This window comes from Eubalaena glacialis, chromosome 2 (genome assembly GCF_028564815.1).
Source record: "Eubalaena glacialis isolate mEubGla1 chromosome 2, mEubGla1.1.hap2.+ XY, whole genome shotgun sequence".
Lineage (NCBI taxonomy): Eukaryota > Metazoa > Chordata > Mammalia > Artiodactyla > Balaenidae > Eubalaena > Eubalaena glacialis.
This window is the reverse complement of record NC_083717.1, coordinates 130,286,569-130,304,664: the sequence shown is the minus strand read 5'-3', so window position 1 is coordinate 130,304,664 and position 18,096 is coordinate 130,286,569. Positions and strand designations below refer to the sequence as shown.

Here is an 18,096-nt window from a genome sequence, read left to right as displayed (position 1 = left end):
AGGGCCAAAATTTTACAATGGGAAACTGAGGCACATGTAAGTTAATTAACTTGATCAAGGTCAAATTTCTGATAAGTGACAGAGTCAGGAGGACCCTGTGCACTTACATATTTGCAACTGCTACAGAAACTAGTGTAACGAGAATGTCCCGCAATTTGGGTTAGGGTTGTCATCTTCATATGTCATCAATTCTCAGTTATTCGGGTAACCTGCAAGTTAACCAGACTGCAGATTTTAAAAATCTATAATATGGGCAGTGCAATTGAATTAAATTGCTACAAATCAGAGAAAACATTGTAGGAACTGATTACCACCACCGTACTGTGTCTCCTGTCTCACCACCTTAACATTCTTGTTCTTGTATTCACATTCTTGTTCTTGTATCCTGACATTTTTGTTTCTGCGACCAGTGGTAACTGGTTAGGGTCATCACTGGGGAGGGAAGCAATGAACAGAACCCTGGGCAGCCATCATCATACCCTTACACCAAAATCTATTAGTGTATTGCTTTAGTGGGTGGGAAACCAGAGACGTTTGTGCTCTGCTTATTAAATGAAAAATAGAGAAGACAGGGTGAAAGGGGGATGTGAGACCTGCCAATCAAAACCCAGGGCTGCTCTAAAAACTGTGAAACTTGGAACTGACAGGTCTTGTCTTACAACTTTTCAGTTAATTACTAGATTCATCTAGGGGCTCATCTTTAGGAAAGCTTGAAGGGTACCCTGAGGACTGAGGAGAGACAATTGGGAGAATGACCAGAGGAAGTGGATAATTTAACCTCTGAGCTGAGTGGCCAGACTGTGATCATGCCTGCCCTGGAAGAAGAGACTGGCATGGATGGGAGGAGTGGCTTCCGGTAGCAGAAACAAGATCAAGGGCTTCATTACGTGTTTCTGGGGCGTTAGTAGGAGTTTCTCTCTAAAAAAAGTTTCCCATAGTTCAAACAATAAATAGACTAGAAAGCTTAGTTCAAACAAAATAAATAGACTTACTGATCATACACATTTCAAATCTTCACTAAGTTAATGTTCATTGTTGATCATCAATGAGAAGATGTGCACTGAAGCTTTTTCCTCTACTCTAACTAGGGGGTCCTTTTCACGAAGAGCATTGCGCAGGGCAATTATGATAAAGAATGCATTTTGGAAGTACTGGCTTAGAATCTGTGTCAGCTCTGCATTTTAGAAGCAGAGGAGGCCCAACCGGTCCATTACAGTCTGATGTAAAGATTTACCTCTTGTTTATGAAATGGAATCTTTCAACTGAAAGCCTTTTGTCAGGTGGTTTATGTGAATATATGTTCTATGGGAACAAGGACCTTTTTAGTAACTACCATATCTCAGGTTCTAAGATAGAGCTTGTCCCATGCACATGAAAGAAATAATGACTGAATGAGTGAAGAAATGAATGAGTGAATGTTTTCCATACCTAGACTATTGGAATTTTGTTATTTTTATACTTTAATATTACTTTTGTGAAATGGAAAGTATTTCCCTAAATACTGGTCACATTTTAAATTCACTTTTATATGATCAATTAAATCAATTTCTATCTCATTTTGACTAACAGTAATTTGGGGGGGGGTCAACAGATAATTTTAATCCTCCTCCAATGTCAACCAAGAGACGGCTGGACACAGGATAGTAGAGTTTTAATTCTTTATGTCACCAATTTCACCATTGCTCTTACTGATGTTTTTATGTGGAGAGGACATCCCCTGACAAGTGAGAGGCACTGACCAGCAGACATATTTTACTTAAGGCACAAGATACTTTAGTAAGCCATAAAGAGGAACAGCTTTGAACCCTAAGGAAATTTGCATCTTAATATTTCATGATAAATAGCATATGTAATTTTGTAATTTTTGAATATTTCCAGATTTTATTACCAATTGATAAAAAAATGAAAGTGGACAGATGGTGTCATCAATCCTAATTATGTGAAAGCTTGAGATGTGCATAATTTCTAGAGTATTAATCATTAGCTCCTGGCTAAAGACTGACCACAGGTATATTTCTACCTTTTTCTGTTATCTTAGTTCCGAATCATCGTTTCTTCCTTTGCAATAATTCTTCTCAAGGTCTACTCACTTGCTTCTCGATTAAAGCAATGGCCTCTTGAATGGTTTCCTTTGCTTCCAGTCTGCTCTATTCCACACATCCTTCATATTCTTGCAAAAATAAAGGATCAGGGAATAAGTCTGGTGAACATAAGTTACCAGTAGACAGGAATCAGCATAACATCAGGAAGACTGTTCTAACAGTCAGAGCTGCCTAGGAAGGATGGAGAGTGTCCCCAGCTGGTGGTCTCAGGTAGGGGTTGGACAGCTATTTTAGGTAGATATTGAGAAGCAGCTTGGTGGAATGATTACGAAGAGAAACTCTGGTGTCAAGCTACTTGGCTTTAAAGCCTAGGCTCTCCAGCTACTAACTGTATGACTTTTCCAAATTAAAAAAAATTTGTCTCTCAGTTCCTTCTTCTGTACAATGGGAAAAATAATGATACCTTCTTCATAGTAGTTTGTGAGGAATGAATGAGGTAATGCATATAATGGGCTTAGCAGAGTGCTTGACACTTGGCAACCGTTCAATGAACATTAGTAGTTATGTTGTATAGGGATTCAGGAGGCCATAGGTAGTTGTATAATATGACCCTCAAGGAAGGAGCCTTCCAAATTCAAACTTTATTTTTGTATTTATAAGTGTTAAAATAATGTTTTCATCGGATCACTGCTCTGTTGAATGAGTTATACTCAGAACTACTTATCACACCCATCTCAGATGCTTTTCTCTGGTACTTCAGCTGCTCCGAGATCTGGCTCCATCCTGGATAAGCATGCATCTTTGCCTCGTTGAGGAAGGCAGGGCTCCTTCCTGCCTCCTAAATGCAGTGTCCTCACTCCCACTTTGTTCCTTGAGATGAGTCTCCTGGAAGATCATCTCTGCCTCTTTGCTCTTAGGTTGGTTTTCATGCGGGGCAACCCTGTTCATCAAAGCCACCCACAGTCATTTAGCCTCTCCCTGATTTCTTACACCACTTGCCAATTTTATGTCTCAGTTGAGGACAGCAGCAGTGTTATGCTTCTTTTTTTCTCTGGTTGTTGACTGTGTAAATATTCTACTGACGATGATCAGTTTCCTAAAGGCAGGTGTCATATCTTCTACCTCTTGTGTTCTCTGTAAGCACCTAGCAAAGTGCTCAAAACAAAACACATGGCCTGAGATCAAATCCCAGGGCCACAGTCTACTCTGGTGTGGAGGCAAGCCATTTACCACCTCTAATTTTGGTTTAGGGACATTTTGAGAAATAAATTACTTAAAACATGCCTACTCATGTAATTGGAACATATAGGTAAAAGATAATAAAAGGTATTTATTAATATCATCATTAATATTAGAATATTTGCAACAAGTTTAACCTTGAATAGAAAAAGCTAAAAGAGTCAGTACAGTTTTCCAAAGCCAGCATTTCCTGAATTTCAGTTAGTGAAATCAGTGCAGTACAAGTGGAAGGGGTGCAGTTCGGGGGTACTTCCCATTCAGAACACTCCTACAGAGACAGAAAGATCAGTAGAGAGGAACTCATATTCCTGTGAACCTATCATGTAGCTGGCGTTTTTACAGGCTAATTAAGCAAACAAACAAAAAACCAAAAATTCCTTAACAATGTGCATCAAAGTCCCTGACAGTCATGGTCTTTGTATGTCTGGGCATGTCAATGCAACTTGCTCCCAAGGAAGCAGTGTTCCTGGGCTGTTAATTTCAGGGTTGAAGTTTCAAACCTGAGATAGTTCTGCCAAGACTGCTAATAGCAGTGGCTTATAATACAATGCTACCCTACCATACACCACCTCGCCTTGGTTGTCATCATCACACTCCTGCATTATATTAATCATCTGTCCCCTTCACAGGATGGTCAGCTCCTGGAAGGCAGGGAACTTCATCTTGTTTCTTCAGTGCTTCGTCTTATGTCTGACATGTGACAGACATGCAATCAATGGTCACTGAATAGTCTACACAATCCCGAGTATCAGGTGTGTCCGGGTCTTGAAAGAAAATTCACTCTAGTTAATAACAACTAGAGAAAAGACACAAGTGCTTCCTCTCTCAAGCTAGTTTTATTAACTAACAGATGGGTTGATGTTTCCCACAGGTCCCAAGAAACCATGATTGTGTTTCATGAGCAGGTATCTTCAGGAGGATACGACCACCTCCTAATGAACCCTATTGGTCTTCTTGCTCTTTTTCCATCTCTTTTGCCTTGGGAGACTGGTTCTGAAAGGAAGAGCCTGGAGAAGCTGCACAGAGCCTGGCCCCGCACTGGCCAAGGCAGAGCTGAGACCAAGCACACAGAGGAAATTCTGGCTGTGCTCCTGGCTGAGGAGATGTAGCTAATGGGGCGTTATATAGTTTTGCCTATAATTGATTCAGATGCTACTGTTCATTGTGGTATAAGGAGTTTCAATGTAGGGATGAAGGAAGAGGAAAGTATTAGATGGAGGATTTTAGTCCTCAGTGAGAGACTATATTTAAAAACAAAAGATGGTTGAGCCCGATGAAATATGTGCATGAGGGCATTGTTAGGTTGCTCTCTGGACTTCAGAAGCCCCTCAGAGAAAATTCCTCTGGTTCTATACCTTTCAGAGTCCTAACTCCTTTCTCCATCTAGTTCCTAGGCTTCCCATCTATGCAACCCTAATATTTTACCCTTTCCGCTAATCTTGGCTGCTAAACTAACCTGTGTGGTTTGGAGCAAGCTACTTAGAATTTCCATCGCTTTCCCCCATCTGTAAAATAAGGATAACACATTGACCTGCCTCAGAGGGATAGGGTGTGAATTAACTCCTGTAATTAGCGGTTTCTGTGCTCTGCATACACCAAGCAGGATATGAATGCCAACCATTGTCACCGTGGCCTGAGTAGGCTTTGCTTCTAAAGCTACACTTGGGAGTAACCGCTTGGCAAAGAGCTGACAACTGGAAGTTGCGAACTTTACACAGAAGCAATATTTCCAGTATTTTCCGCGAGCAATCATGAGTAAATTGCTCACCAGGGGTGGAAATGGTTTCCAGCCAGTTCCGCCTCTTTTGATCTGTGCACCCTGCAAAGCTCAGTCAATGCCAGGTAACTGATCCTTCATAAGTCTGCTGTTTAGTGCAGATGAAGAATTCAGAATGGTATCATTTGGACAGGGATGAAATTTCTGTGCAGTCATATGTATTAAAAGCAAATAAATTGTGCTTTGTTCAAGGCAAGAGTTATAGAAATAGAATCTTTAATTTGTTAATATCCAATGACAAAGACAGCCACCTTTTTTTTTAAATGGGGAAGAACAGGTCATCTATTTACAACTTGTCTTGAGTTTCATTTTAGAAACTTTGAAATGTACCCCTTATCACCATAGGGAAAGGAAAGTCAAAATTATGACCTAGCAAGCTATATAAAACAACTGTTAAAAATAAGGGGTTTAAAAAATTGATTTCCTAAACCTTCAATAGAAGGTTTGGAAAAAAAAATCCTACATATAAACTGAGTGAACCTATCGCATATTTTGATAAGAGGCCCATGCTTCTATTACTGAACAAACCATTTGCGACCCTGTAAATACCATTATATTAATTTAGATAAAAGTTGCACATTTTTGAGTTGCCACCACTGTGATCTAAATTTTGGAAAAGAAAGTTAGTCTCAGAATGGCATACAGAACTAGGCTGACATTCAGCATCTTCTCTGGAAACAAAAGGGAGGCTGCCCTTCTGTAGCTGAGTCACCAACAAGGATTTTTCACAGGTCAGGGTGTCAAGCCCCCAAGGATGCCTCGTGCTGCAGCTGTGCATTCTGGGAGCTGGCCTGGAAGGGATGCTGGGCCAGCACAGCCTGGTGGGAAGGAGGGAGTTTTCCTTATTTTCTTTAGCTCCCTTAGGCAAGATCCTAGAAGTACAAACAAGGTTGTTTTGCAAATGTTCTCGTCATATACAGACAAGCACACAGAAGTGTGAGCAAACACAAATTAAGGTTCTAAGTGTTCCTAGGCCTTGGACAGAAGAAAGCACTGGAGAAATGTATTTCCTTCTGTGGCAGTTATTTTGCTTAGCTGGGGATAAAGGAGACATTTAAGAAAAGCCTACTTTCTGCAAGAAAAAATGGTACTACATCAATGTAGCTTTTTTGAGGCAAAAGAAGCATTCTGCGTTTGGCAAGGCAGTCCCTGTAACAGTACTGGCTTGTTTTTGGAGTGTATGCGTCATCTTCATTCAGGAGTGGCAAAAGATAGTTTCTATTTCATTTCCAAATAACGATGGCACAGCTAAGGGAAATACATCATTTTGCATATATAATTTTTGGATAAAAGCTGAGCTTATGCGTAAAGGATGACCTCTTTGGTTTATGAAAAGATTACTTTTTGTTAGGCTGCTTTCTGACGATTAGATTTGACACATACTTGTGCACATGGGTACTAACAGGAGTCAGGCCAGTTTTGGGTAATTGTAAACTTGGCTGGATCTTTACTACAGCTACAGTAGAGATCCATTTCATATTCAATCCATCAGAGATAACAGTGGTACATTATCTGATGGATTTATCTTTGCTTATATTGTATGAATATGGAAAGGAATTAAATGTGTGTTTACAGTTTGATAAACATTCAACATAAATTATACATTTTAATTCCATTTATTAGTTGGGGGCTATGGAAAGCAGGAATTTCATTGCACACAAACTGCCATTCAGATTGAAGGATTACCAGTTTCCTGAAAGGGTAGACTAATTGTAAGAACAGAATTCATTTCCATCTCAAGTGAGTCCCTGCATGGTTTGTATTCAGAGTCTTAGAAAGGCAGAAGGAGAGGACAGTTCATCCTCATGACTATCCAGTTCGTATTTCACACTTCCTGTGGGTCCAACATTGTCATCACGAATAAATCTAGTGCTAATAAACCTCCTATCATTTGACAGCTTGAATATTGTAGTTACTACACAAATTATCAAGCTCTATTTATGTCTAAAAGTACTTGGCCTGATCTTCTAGCGTTAGCATGCGGAGCAGTCTCCATGATATTATCTTACCATATAATGACTCCAAAAATCTCACAGAGATGAATGGTGATAACATAATTTCAGAAAGTTGCCACTCTATATGTAGAAATATATTGGCAATAAAAACCAGTCACTGTGTGCCTTTCCCCAGTAGGGGATCTCTCACTTTTCTTTGATTTTTAAAGGCTTCAGATCAATAACTGGAGTGACATTATTAACAGCTCCCTCAGCACCTTGGCCAGCGCTAATATTAAATCCATTACACCTTCTGTTTGACATTTGCAGTACAGCAGAAAGTGCTGTAGATACAGTCACATTGTCTGGGGACTGAGGTTGGATGTGAGGTTAGTAAGATGGTTTCCCTTGCCCGACTTCTAAATTCAGTTCATTGATAGGAAACTTAAACCAATACCAAAAAAAAAAAAAAAAAAATCAGAGAACCTCCCCTTCCCACCTCAACCCTATACTAGATGGTAAATAATTCACCCATAAAAGTACAATTATATCTCGTATCTAAGCGCTTTGGAAATAAAATATTGATCAGATCCTCAGATAAATTTTTACATTCTTTATTGTTATTCCTAAACATTTGTTCCTTTAATTATATCTAGTATTATGAAAATCGTCTAACGAGTGCAGAGGAATTGAGTTCCTGTAGAATCGGGAGCCGATCAAATTTACCAGAGCACAGGGGCATAAGTAGAAAATGCAGATTATTTCTATTCGGGCAAGTACTCAACTGCTTCAGTTTTGCTTGCCTTTAAAATATTCAGGACATAGAATAGGCGTAATAGCATAGAGATCATACTCCTGCAATAATTATCTTAACCTCCCGTAACAGGCTAGATCTGCTGAAAGTTTAGACAAAACACAGTAACCTTTACTTTAGACAACCAACGGTTAACCATGTTGCTGTAGTTACTCTTACTCTTCACCAAAAGTACTGTCTCATACATTTTGCTAAATTGTCTAAACCCCACTACAGTATTGATTTCTCCCTCCATGAGCTCGTGCCCATTCAATAAGCAGCGAGAATCTCTGGTCCTGGCTGAATGCCCTCCAAAGCAGGACCTAGGTATGTTTCTCCTGACAGTGGTCCCATGGCTGGGAGCTGATTGTTAGCTAGAGGGAAACAAACCACTGGAGACAGAAAGGAAATTCTACGTTAAAGTGAGAAACATGACAGGGAAAGTGGCCTGTGAGGTTAAGTGAAAAAGCAGGCTGCCAGAAGCATGTACGTTATGGTTTTATTTTAGTCAAACAGAAAATCCCACTACCTAACTATGTTTGTATACATATTTACAGAAACAAAATCTAGAAGGATATCTAGTGTATAAGAACAGTGGTTATTTTGGGGTAGGGAGTATGTTGGCCTTTATTCTTTGTTTTCTGCATTCTCTGAATTTTTCACAAAGGGCATGAATTTTATAATTGGAAAATATCAAGCTGTTTTAATAAGGAGAAGGAGGGAGTAAAACACAACAATTTGATGACCTAACCCAAGGAATATTACTCTTTGCTTTCAAAATACGGAGATATTTCAAGTACCTCCGGGATTTCTTGAAAGAGCTGCTCTTCTGTTTATTAAGCATATAAAAGATGCGGCACTGGGCTTCCCTGGTGGCGCAGTGGTTGGGAGTCTGCCTGCTAATGCAGGGGACACGGGTTCGAGCCCTGGTCTGGGAAGATCCCACGTGCCGCGGAGCGGCTGGGCCCGTGGGCCACAATTGCTGAGCCTGCGCGTCTGGAGCCTGTGCTCCGCAACAAGAGAGGCCGCGATAGTGAGAGGCCCGCGCACCGCGATGAAGAGTGGCCTCAGCTTGCCGCAACTAGAGAAAGCCCTCGCGCAGAGGCGAGGACCCAACACAGCCATAAATAAATAAATTAATTTAAAAACAAACAAACAAACAAAAAAGATGCGGCACTGAAATTTTTTTTTTTTTTTTAAATTTTTGGCTGCGTTGGGTCTTCGTTGCTGCACACAGGCTTTCTGCTAGTTGAGGCGGGCGGGGGCTGCTCTTCATTGCGGCGGCTTCTCTTGTTGCGGAGCACGGGCTCCAGGCGCACGGGCTTCAGTAGTTGTGGTGCATGGGCTCGGTAGTTGTGGCTCGCGGGCTCTAGAGTGCAGGCTCAGTAGTTGTGGCTCACGGGCTTCATTGCTCTGCAGCATGTGGGATCTTCCCGGACCAGGGCTCAAACCCGTGTCCCCTGCATTGGCAGGCAGATTCTTAACTACTGCGCCACCAGGGAAGCCCTGCAATTTATTTTTTTTAAAAGGATATCACTCATAATCCCAAGATTAAAGAATCATTAAGAGTGATGAAAAGATATAAGCAGATCCACAAAAACAAACTCAGCCATCCAGATGTCGTATTCCAGAGGTTCTGTGCCCGCCACCTTGCAGGAACCCACAGGAGCAGAGAAAAGGCTGTGGGCAGCACAGAGCAATCTCTTCCAAAATGCTTGGATCAAGCCCTAAAGAGGCACTCTAGAACTTTATAACTTTTTAAAGTAGGCTACCCATTTATTTTTCTTATGCCTGCCTGAAAATTTCTCTAAAAGAAATATCATATTTATTAAACTATTAACGAACGTGCATACATATAAAATATTTATTTGGGTTTGCTGTCCAGTCAACAGATTTTTTTTTCTCTCTCTCATTATCTTGAGACTAATTCAAGACAAGACAATCACAGGGCTGGCAGTTCGAAGAAAAAGAATTCCTATTATGGCACAGGATCACTGCCTCTTAGGCTGGTTTAGTCACTTATTTCCTTTTATTATAATGCCAAATGTTATTTAGATTTCAGTCATTTAGTAATGCTACACTGAACACATCAGGGCTCCTGAAAAATTCTATACCTGCTAGTTCCTTCATTTTCATAATCACCACATATTGATATCTGTTTTCCAACCAAATTATACTACTCTTTAAGCAAGAATCGGTGTTTTATCAGAGTTTAAAAGATTATGATGTAGTGAACAACAGTCTTCAAAAATGTTCCTTCATGTTATTAAGAATTAGAAAATCTTGTTAAAGTTCTTTCAGCTTTTAAGAAACATAAGCAGCTTTGGGATGTAGTTCCTGACATGAACTTTTAAAGTAATTCCCCTGGAGCAATGATCTGCATTAGTGAAGATATTTAGTTAAAGGTAGCATCCTACACTGCCTTTCAGTATTTGAGCAGTCAATCTAATTGCCTTTTTAAGCCAAAGATTGCAAATAACCAACACTACAGAATTTTAAGGCAAGGCCAGTTTAACATTCTCTAATGGTGAGAAATACACTCTCCAACAAGAGACACTTCCTAATGCGATTGTTGCTAACGAGCCCAAGTTGTTAAGGAATGTGCAAAGCAGGGTTTTCCATTTTACTAGTTAGGATGGCTCAAGGAAGGCCAGGAAAACGGGGGAAAGAAACCCAAGTAAATTTTCAATCATACTTCAAGGATAAATGAAGTGTCCTTGTATAAAGGAGGTATGTTATTTTTCTGGTAACTAGAATTAAAGGATGCTAAGTGGAACTGAGCACATCCTGGTGCTTCACGGAAGGCATGGGATTTGTCAGAGTTTTTATATTTAATCTTAAATGGGTTGATTTGACTCTAGGATATCCTAGTAGAACTGGTTTATAGGCTGTGGATTTTTTTCTCTTCCAAGGTACAAGTCACCCTTAACATGTGTTTGGGGGAGACATCAAGTTCAATATGAATCAACAGTGGGACCTGGCTGCCAAGAGGACCTACTTCAACCGTGGGCTGCATAACAGGAGTATAGCAGCCTAAACCAAGAAAGGTGGCAGTCCCTCTGCTTTGTACTTGTCACAATACATCTAGAGGCTGCACTCAGCTCTCAGAACCCTATTTTTAGAGGGTCACCAACAAATGGAAGCACAGCCAGGTGAGGGTGGCTAGGATGGTGAGGGTCTTAGCAACATGCCATTGAATAATGGTTGTGGAATGAGGGTGGTTTGACTTGAAAAGGAGAAGGAAGGAGGGAGGAAGAATTTCGTGAATCTGACTTCATATATTTGAGAGGCTGTGATGGGGAGGAAAGAGTAAATCTGAAATGTTGTCCCAGAGGGCAGACCTCCTATCAGTGGGGGGAGATGATGCAGCAAAGTAGGTTCCGGCTCCATATCAGGAATAACTTTCTATCAGAGCTGCTCACCAACGGAGTGGGAAGCCTTGTATGTTCCTTAGCTTCCTGTTAGGAATGAGTGACAGCAGAGATTGGAAGGGCATCTGTTGGTTTTGCTGTAAAGGGATGGTTGCATAAATTGGAGGTAGGATTAAAGGATTGTTGAAGATTCTTCTTAGCTTGCGGGTTCGTGATTCAGGGAAACAAAGTCCTCTTTTCCAAGGTCTTAGTTCATACTAAGGTTTATAAACTTGATTTCTTACGCACTGAGTGTTTAAGAGTCATGAGCAACCCCGTTTCCCAGTCCAACTCCAGAATGGAGTAGAAAACTATTTTCATGTGTTTCTTCTCAAATATGCCCAAATATAAACATTCTATTGAGTAAAAAGCAGGTCCAGTGATCTCACTGATGTGTCTATTCAGTGAAGTCAGTGAGCTATGGTATAAGGATATATGACTCCCCCGACCTCTTGGAATAAAATTATTTTCATCTTTAAATGGTAAAGAGTAGTCTTAAATACTCTTTTCTCATGCATGGGGTTCACTGGAGAAGGATGCCCCCCCCCCCCACCAATGCTACAAAATAATGTCCTAGAAGCTGTAGTTAACTTAAATGGGGAAACATGGATTGATTCTAGAAGGAATTAAAATATTTCCAAAAGAGGCAAATATGTTTTTTCCCTTCTGTGTGTGCAAACACGCTGTGATTATTTCTAAGCAGACCAAATTATTTTCTTGGAAGTATGTAGAGTTATTTTAACATTAACCTTAAGATAGGTTTTGGGGGTTTTTTTCCATTTCTCTTTCACAAAATGCTTTTGTGCTGTGAATCTGCTTTAAAACAACGTATCAAGTAAAGTACAAACATCTTTAGAGGGCAAAAATAATTTCCCAAGTAAGCAAATAAAACTTTGCACTTCAAATCAGGCCTTGATTCATTAAAAATCTTAAACTTCTCATGAGAAAAATTAACATTTAAACCACTGCTGCTTGGCCAAGCACTCTACCACACAAGAATATGAAATATCTCCTCTAAAAAAGTACAAAAAGGACAAAACCACAAATGTGGAACTTCAATTAATTTAAAGCCCCAATCAGCAAAGAATAAATCCTTCGCAGATCTAATTACCAGCGCTCTCGGAAGACCCAGGCCGACCAGCCAATCTTCCCCGTGTTTGAACAGCTTGATGAACTAGGGGACTGATGGATATCAAGTCATTTTGTTTAATTTATAAATGGATTTTCCCCTAATACTTAAATTATCATCAGTACAACACAATGAAAATGGGAACATTCTGAATGCAAAGTCTATAAGAGTCCTGGAAGGAATCCCAATGAGGAATGTCACCTCTGTTCATTCCTCTATACAATTGATCTAATTAAATACTGAGGGTGGAAAGGCAGTTTAAAATGTAGCCATTTCTGTTTTCTTTTTAGCCTTAATTTATCTGTTCACATCTTTCAAGTACCTTCTGATGCTTTAAACAAAAAAAAACAAAAAAAAAAACCCCCAAGATTTCTGCACACCCCTAATACTTTTAATTCTCCACAAGCTAATATTCAAAAAGTCTCTGCCATCAATTTTGCTGAATAATAAATAAATGCATTACATTTAGCCATGGTAACAATGAAAGGCAGATGGCTTTCCAAATCTGAACCTTTTCCCTCCATTAATTTGAAAGAGAAACTAAAGGAATGGGTACATTCTGTATGTATTGTTCACCTGAAATCAGATCTCTGGATTATACTTATTAAAATGTCTTCTTATTTTCAAATCTCCTCCTTACTTCATTACTGCACAGGACAGAAAGCTGCATGGAATTGTTAAATACCATTAGACCTATTTATAGTCTCTTCACACTGGCAACTTGAGCGCAATCATTGGCAAAGGTCCTGCCCACCGACCCACACGTTGGAATTGCAAGTCCCACCTGGCTCTGGGGTTTCTGACTGGGAGGAGGAAGACGCTGAGCTGGCTCCATCTTCAGCGGTGCCCTGCGAGAGGAGACCCCGCCCAGGCGGGAGCTTCATGCCCAGCTGCTCTGCCATCTCCACGTGGTCCCCGGGGTGGACATAGTCAAAGACGCTGCTGCCTGTCAGCTCCACCTAGAGGGGGAAGAGAAAGAAGAGTGGGAAAGAAAGTTGTCACAGGCTTTTCATTTTCAAATTTAGCCCCACTGCGATTCAGCTTCTGAGCAGAAAAGGAAATCTATGAAGCCTCCGGAAACAATCCTGGTCCTTAGTCTTTATCCTCACACGCTTAAGGATTCTTGAAATTGAAAGAGAAAGTTTTTTTTTCCCACATGTATTTATTTAGCAATTGTTTAGCCCAGTTTTTTCTCATACACTGTTGTTTGCATAAAGCCAAACCGTTCTGTGAAATGTGGATGAGTCTGCCTGAGTTCAGCTGTTTTATCCACGCATCATCAAATACTTGCATGTTTGGTGTCAACCGGATGATTGACTGAATTCTACAGTTTGCTTATTGAGAAGTTTGAGCTTTGTATAGAAACAACCAGAGATAGCAGATGAGGATTTTCCTTAAAATACACAGATTTCCAGGATGTGTATTTATACATATCAGCTTATTTCTATGTAAATTTAAATGGAAGAAGTGCTGCTTACAAATATATGCAAAGGCATAATGTTTTCATTAAATACTACTCATTAGCTCTGTAATCATATGGAGAATTTTCCATGCAAAAGAGGTCAACTGGGGTCTGAAGCAGCCATTTTTTTTCTGCTGGTATCAGCTTGTTTTGCCTTCAATCTAATAAAATACATGGTACAAACCTCCTTGAGGGCTTTAAAAAATGTTTTATTTTGTATACTCTTTGTATTAGGCTGACGCTAAAGGTAGAGAATGAATATCAAATATCAGAAGAGGGCTAGCCTGGAATGGAAGCATTGCCTTTTGCAATGCTGTCAGGCGTGGCCCCTGTCTGGGGCATGTGCTGTCTGAGGGGCAGAAGTCACTCGTAAGGACTGGCCTTACCTCTGTACTCCTCTGATGCTATAACTCTTACCTCCTTCCAAGCATAGCAATCATGGTCCTAAAATAATGTAGTTGGGTTACAGGTACTATGGCAGGGAGAGATGTGTTAGCAACAGAACAAGAAAAAGCTCTTTCCCGGGTCACTAATGGCTTTCCCATTCCTCTGGAGTTTAATGGTCTCAGGCCAGCTATGATGTGCTACAGAAACTGCCAGAAGTTCAGACTGTCACAAGTTTCTTGGTGGATATTTACCTAGAACCGCTTCCTACCTCACCTGCCTTTCCTGTGTAATTTGCAGCATCCCTCCAAATTCCACCCGACTGCCTGCACTCTTTCCTGCCAAGAAGAAAGGCTGGTGGTGGGCATACTGTCACAGTGAGCGTAATCCTTGGAGCCATTATTATCCCCAGAACTCCAAGTCCCGGTAAAATGATCACATCGACTCCCAGACACCATTTGATTAAACTCTTAACAGTCAACACATCTTCAGCATCTATCAATTAACAGAGGTAGAGGCCGAAAAATGGGAGGCTAAATTCAGTTTGGTTAATAACTATTCCTGAAAAAGGCTTGCATACCTTTCACTGAAAATGAAGTACTTTCTCTTTGCTATTAAATTACGCTCTCCTGTATTACCCAACTACTGACTCTATAATTTCACAATAACTATTTCCTCCATTTGATACTGTTACAGAGCGTAAATCAGGATTCATAAGTGATCGGTTCCTACCCTCTGGGAGGGAGGGATTACATGGAAATAATCCCTTTAATGTGTGCCTTGCCTCTAAGCATTTCACACAGCAATAAATGGGTAAACTGACTTGGAGCAATTAAGAAATTAAATGAAACTAATAAAATGTGTGTTTTAATATTTCTTGATGGTTATTTTGTTTGGGGGTTAGTGAGTATGAGGAAGTCACTCTCATTTTGCATGGAGTCCAATTGCAGCACTTTAGTTATAACTATTTCTGTCACTATTTAACTATTTCTGTCACTTTTCTCAAACGCCGAGTCTTTCTTTAACACTGCGATGTGCCTTTTGGCACAGACCACAGATTGTGATAAGATGACAACACAGGTGGGAGATATAATCGATTTTGTAGGGGTGTTGGTTCTTGAATATTCATGTAAGCCAGTCATATGGTGAGGAGCAGGCCGCCATCTCCACAGCCTGATTTACTCAGATGTGCAGGCGCTTCCTTTCCACAAAGTGATGTCCCGAGTATAGTGCGTCTAGAGCAAGACTGAGTCACAATGGGCCACATCACATTATGACACGGGGAGGACTTTGTCCTTCAGTCTCTCGAGGACTGTGACAGGGTCAAATTCTCAGTGCCAACCTCTCCATCCTATATTAGGCTTTGGGGTATCCTGGAATTTGACCCTGTCATAGTCTTCATGTATGTACTGTAATAAAGGTCACACAGTGTAGGGGAAAGCACAAAATAGCTGGAGTTATAAACTGACTTGGAGATCAGAATCTTTTCCTCCTCTGCTGTGTGACCTTGGACAATTCATTTAACCTCTCTGAGCTTCAGGTTCCTATCCTGAAAGTGGCAGTATTGCTGCTCTGCAGGACCCTGGGGGGTACCACTCACACTGTATTCTACATGAATGGCACCCCCTGGAGTGCCACACTTTGGAATGGTGCATCGCAGTGGCCTGAGTGCTGGGATGGAAACAAGACTTGCTTTACGTGCCTCACAGCCTAATTTCGAAAATCCAGTGAAACCATGCAGAGGAAATTGCCTTGTGAGAAATAAGCACTATTGTCGCTGCTGTTTGGTGGATAAGAATGGATGACAGGCATGTATATTCCTGTGTAACTTTGGTGAGGAATCCTTAGGGTTTGCATGGTCGCTTTGGAACATCTCTTTAATTAGCAGGGGGTACAGCAGAAGTGATGCATGCTCTGAGCCTTGACTGCAGCAATAACAGTATTATCAGCTACTACCACTATGTATACATACTTTTCATACTTTCTTTGATTAAACCTCATAACCATCTTTTGAACTGGTATGATGATCCCAATTTTACAGAACAAGAATATGAGTATAGAAAAGGCCAGTATTTGGTTAAAGTCTGCTTGACTCAACCTACCACTTCTCTGGTAGCACCTCTGCAGTCAGGGAGGCTGAGCAGGGACATCTGAACTCCTCTGTCCTGTGGCTTCACTTTTATTCAGGAGAGAACATTGGGCACCATGGAGGGAGGAGGCTGAGGGCAGGCAGCCTGGCAATCCCCTGGGCTAAGGATGCTTTGCCATGTACTCTTGGGCCAAAAGAAGGCACGAAAGCAGGTGTACTAAACTGAAACAGATATGGGGGTAGACAGAAGTCTACTTATACACAGGCCTTGAGTCATTATCATCATCATCACATTTATCTATCACTTTCAACATTTCTCATAGTGCTTCCACTTCACTTAATTAGATTTTAGAACTGGAAGAGACCTGAAAAACATCCATTAATACCCCCCTTATTTAATAGGTGAAAATGTCACACTTCTGAGAAGTTAAAATGCTTGTTCAAGTTTACCCAGGTGTTTAGTGGTAGAAGCAAGACTGTAAGCCCTATTGGCTAACTCTCTTTTCTCACTAAACCCTTGTGTGATTTGCTTCTCTCTCCTATGAAGACTGCCTAGGTAAGATGGACTTGGAACTCACCTGCCACTAAATTCTGTGCCTCAAAATAGACTGCAGAAACTAAGACCAGGGATTTTTTACTTGATGAGCAGACATTGCTTCATGTGAGCTTGAAGTAGAAATAATATAGAGAGTTTCAATCCTATATTACTATAGTTAATTAGGTACCCTCAAATCTCCAGTTAGCAACTCTTCCAAATCTTCGCCCACTGAGAAATAGGACTAGTGTCTTGTACATAGGAGGTCTATCACAAATGTTTGTTGAATGAATAAAAGATGGATATTTAGGCCTAAAAAATTTGCTTTATCTGTGCTTGATTTGGACAAGTTTAGGTTGGTTCCTTTTATTATTTCTGGTATTATTATAACATTATTTACTACTCTAAAATGGCTTACAATATAGCACCATAATAATATACTCATTCCCAAGAAGTATTTGCCATATGCATTGAGAGCTATAACTTCTTATATAGAAACCAACTGAGTTTAACTGAGCATAGGATTTTATAAATGCTGAGAAAGAGCAGGTTTTAAAAGGAACTTTGAAAGATAATATAGCTATCTTTTATAACTATTTTTTTCCTCCATCTATGACAGAACTGGTTAGTTGGCTAGTTCATTTGTTCATTAACTGAATTTTCACAAAGTTTCATAAAATGATTATTTCTTTTTTTTTAATAAATTTATTTATTTTTGGCTGCATTGGGTCTTCGTTGCTGCGCGTGGGCTTTCTCTAGTTGCGGCGAGCGGGGGCTACTCTTTGTTGCGGTGTGTGTGCTTCTCATTGCAGTGGCTTCTCTTGTTGAGGAGCACGGGCTCTAGGCACGTGGGCTTCAGTAGTTGTGGCACGCAGCCTTGGTAGTTGTGGCTCGCGGGCTCAGTAGCTGTGGCGCACGGGCTTAGTTGCTCCGTGGCATGTGTGATCTTCCCGGACCAGGGCTCGAACACGTCTCACCTGCACTGGCAGGTGGATTCTTAACCACTGCGCCACCAGGGAAGCCCCAAAACTATTATTTCTTAACTATCCCTTCAAATCACCGACAGTAGAAATTTAGAGAATTTTCATTTTATATTGATTATTGGTCCTATCTTTGATCTACAATTATGATCTACATAATGGAAAGGTATAGCATTTTTTCCCCTTAATATTGTGTTCTTCTGGTTAGTGCAAATTATATAATAAGGCACATGTGAGAACCAAACTCAATCACTTTATATGGTAATTAAAAAAAATTAACAAACATGTTCTGTTTATTAAATTTAAGGAACAGACCCATGGG

The 18,096-nt window shown here is 40.4% G+C and overlaps 1 protein-coding gene across 1 annotated transcript in view; it reads right to left on the bottom strand.

The window, feature by feature from the left end:
* NPAS3 (neuronal PAS domain protein 3) overlaps nt 1-18,096 on the bottom strand; it is an 852,979-nt gene that overhangs the window by 112,346 nt on the left and 722,537 nt on the right. Inside the window, exon 5 of the mRNA XM_061182429.1 lies at nt 13,109-13,283. Coding sequence (XP_061038412.1) covers nt 13,109-13,283 — 175 coding nt within the window. The remainder of the gene's footprint in view (nt 1-13,108; nt 13,284-18,096) is intronic.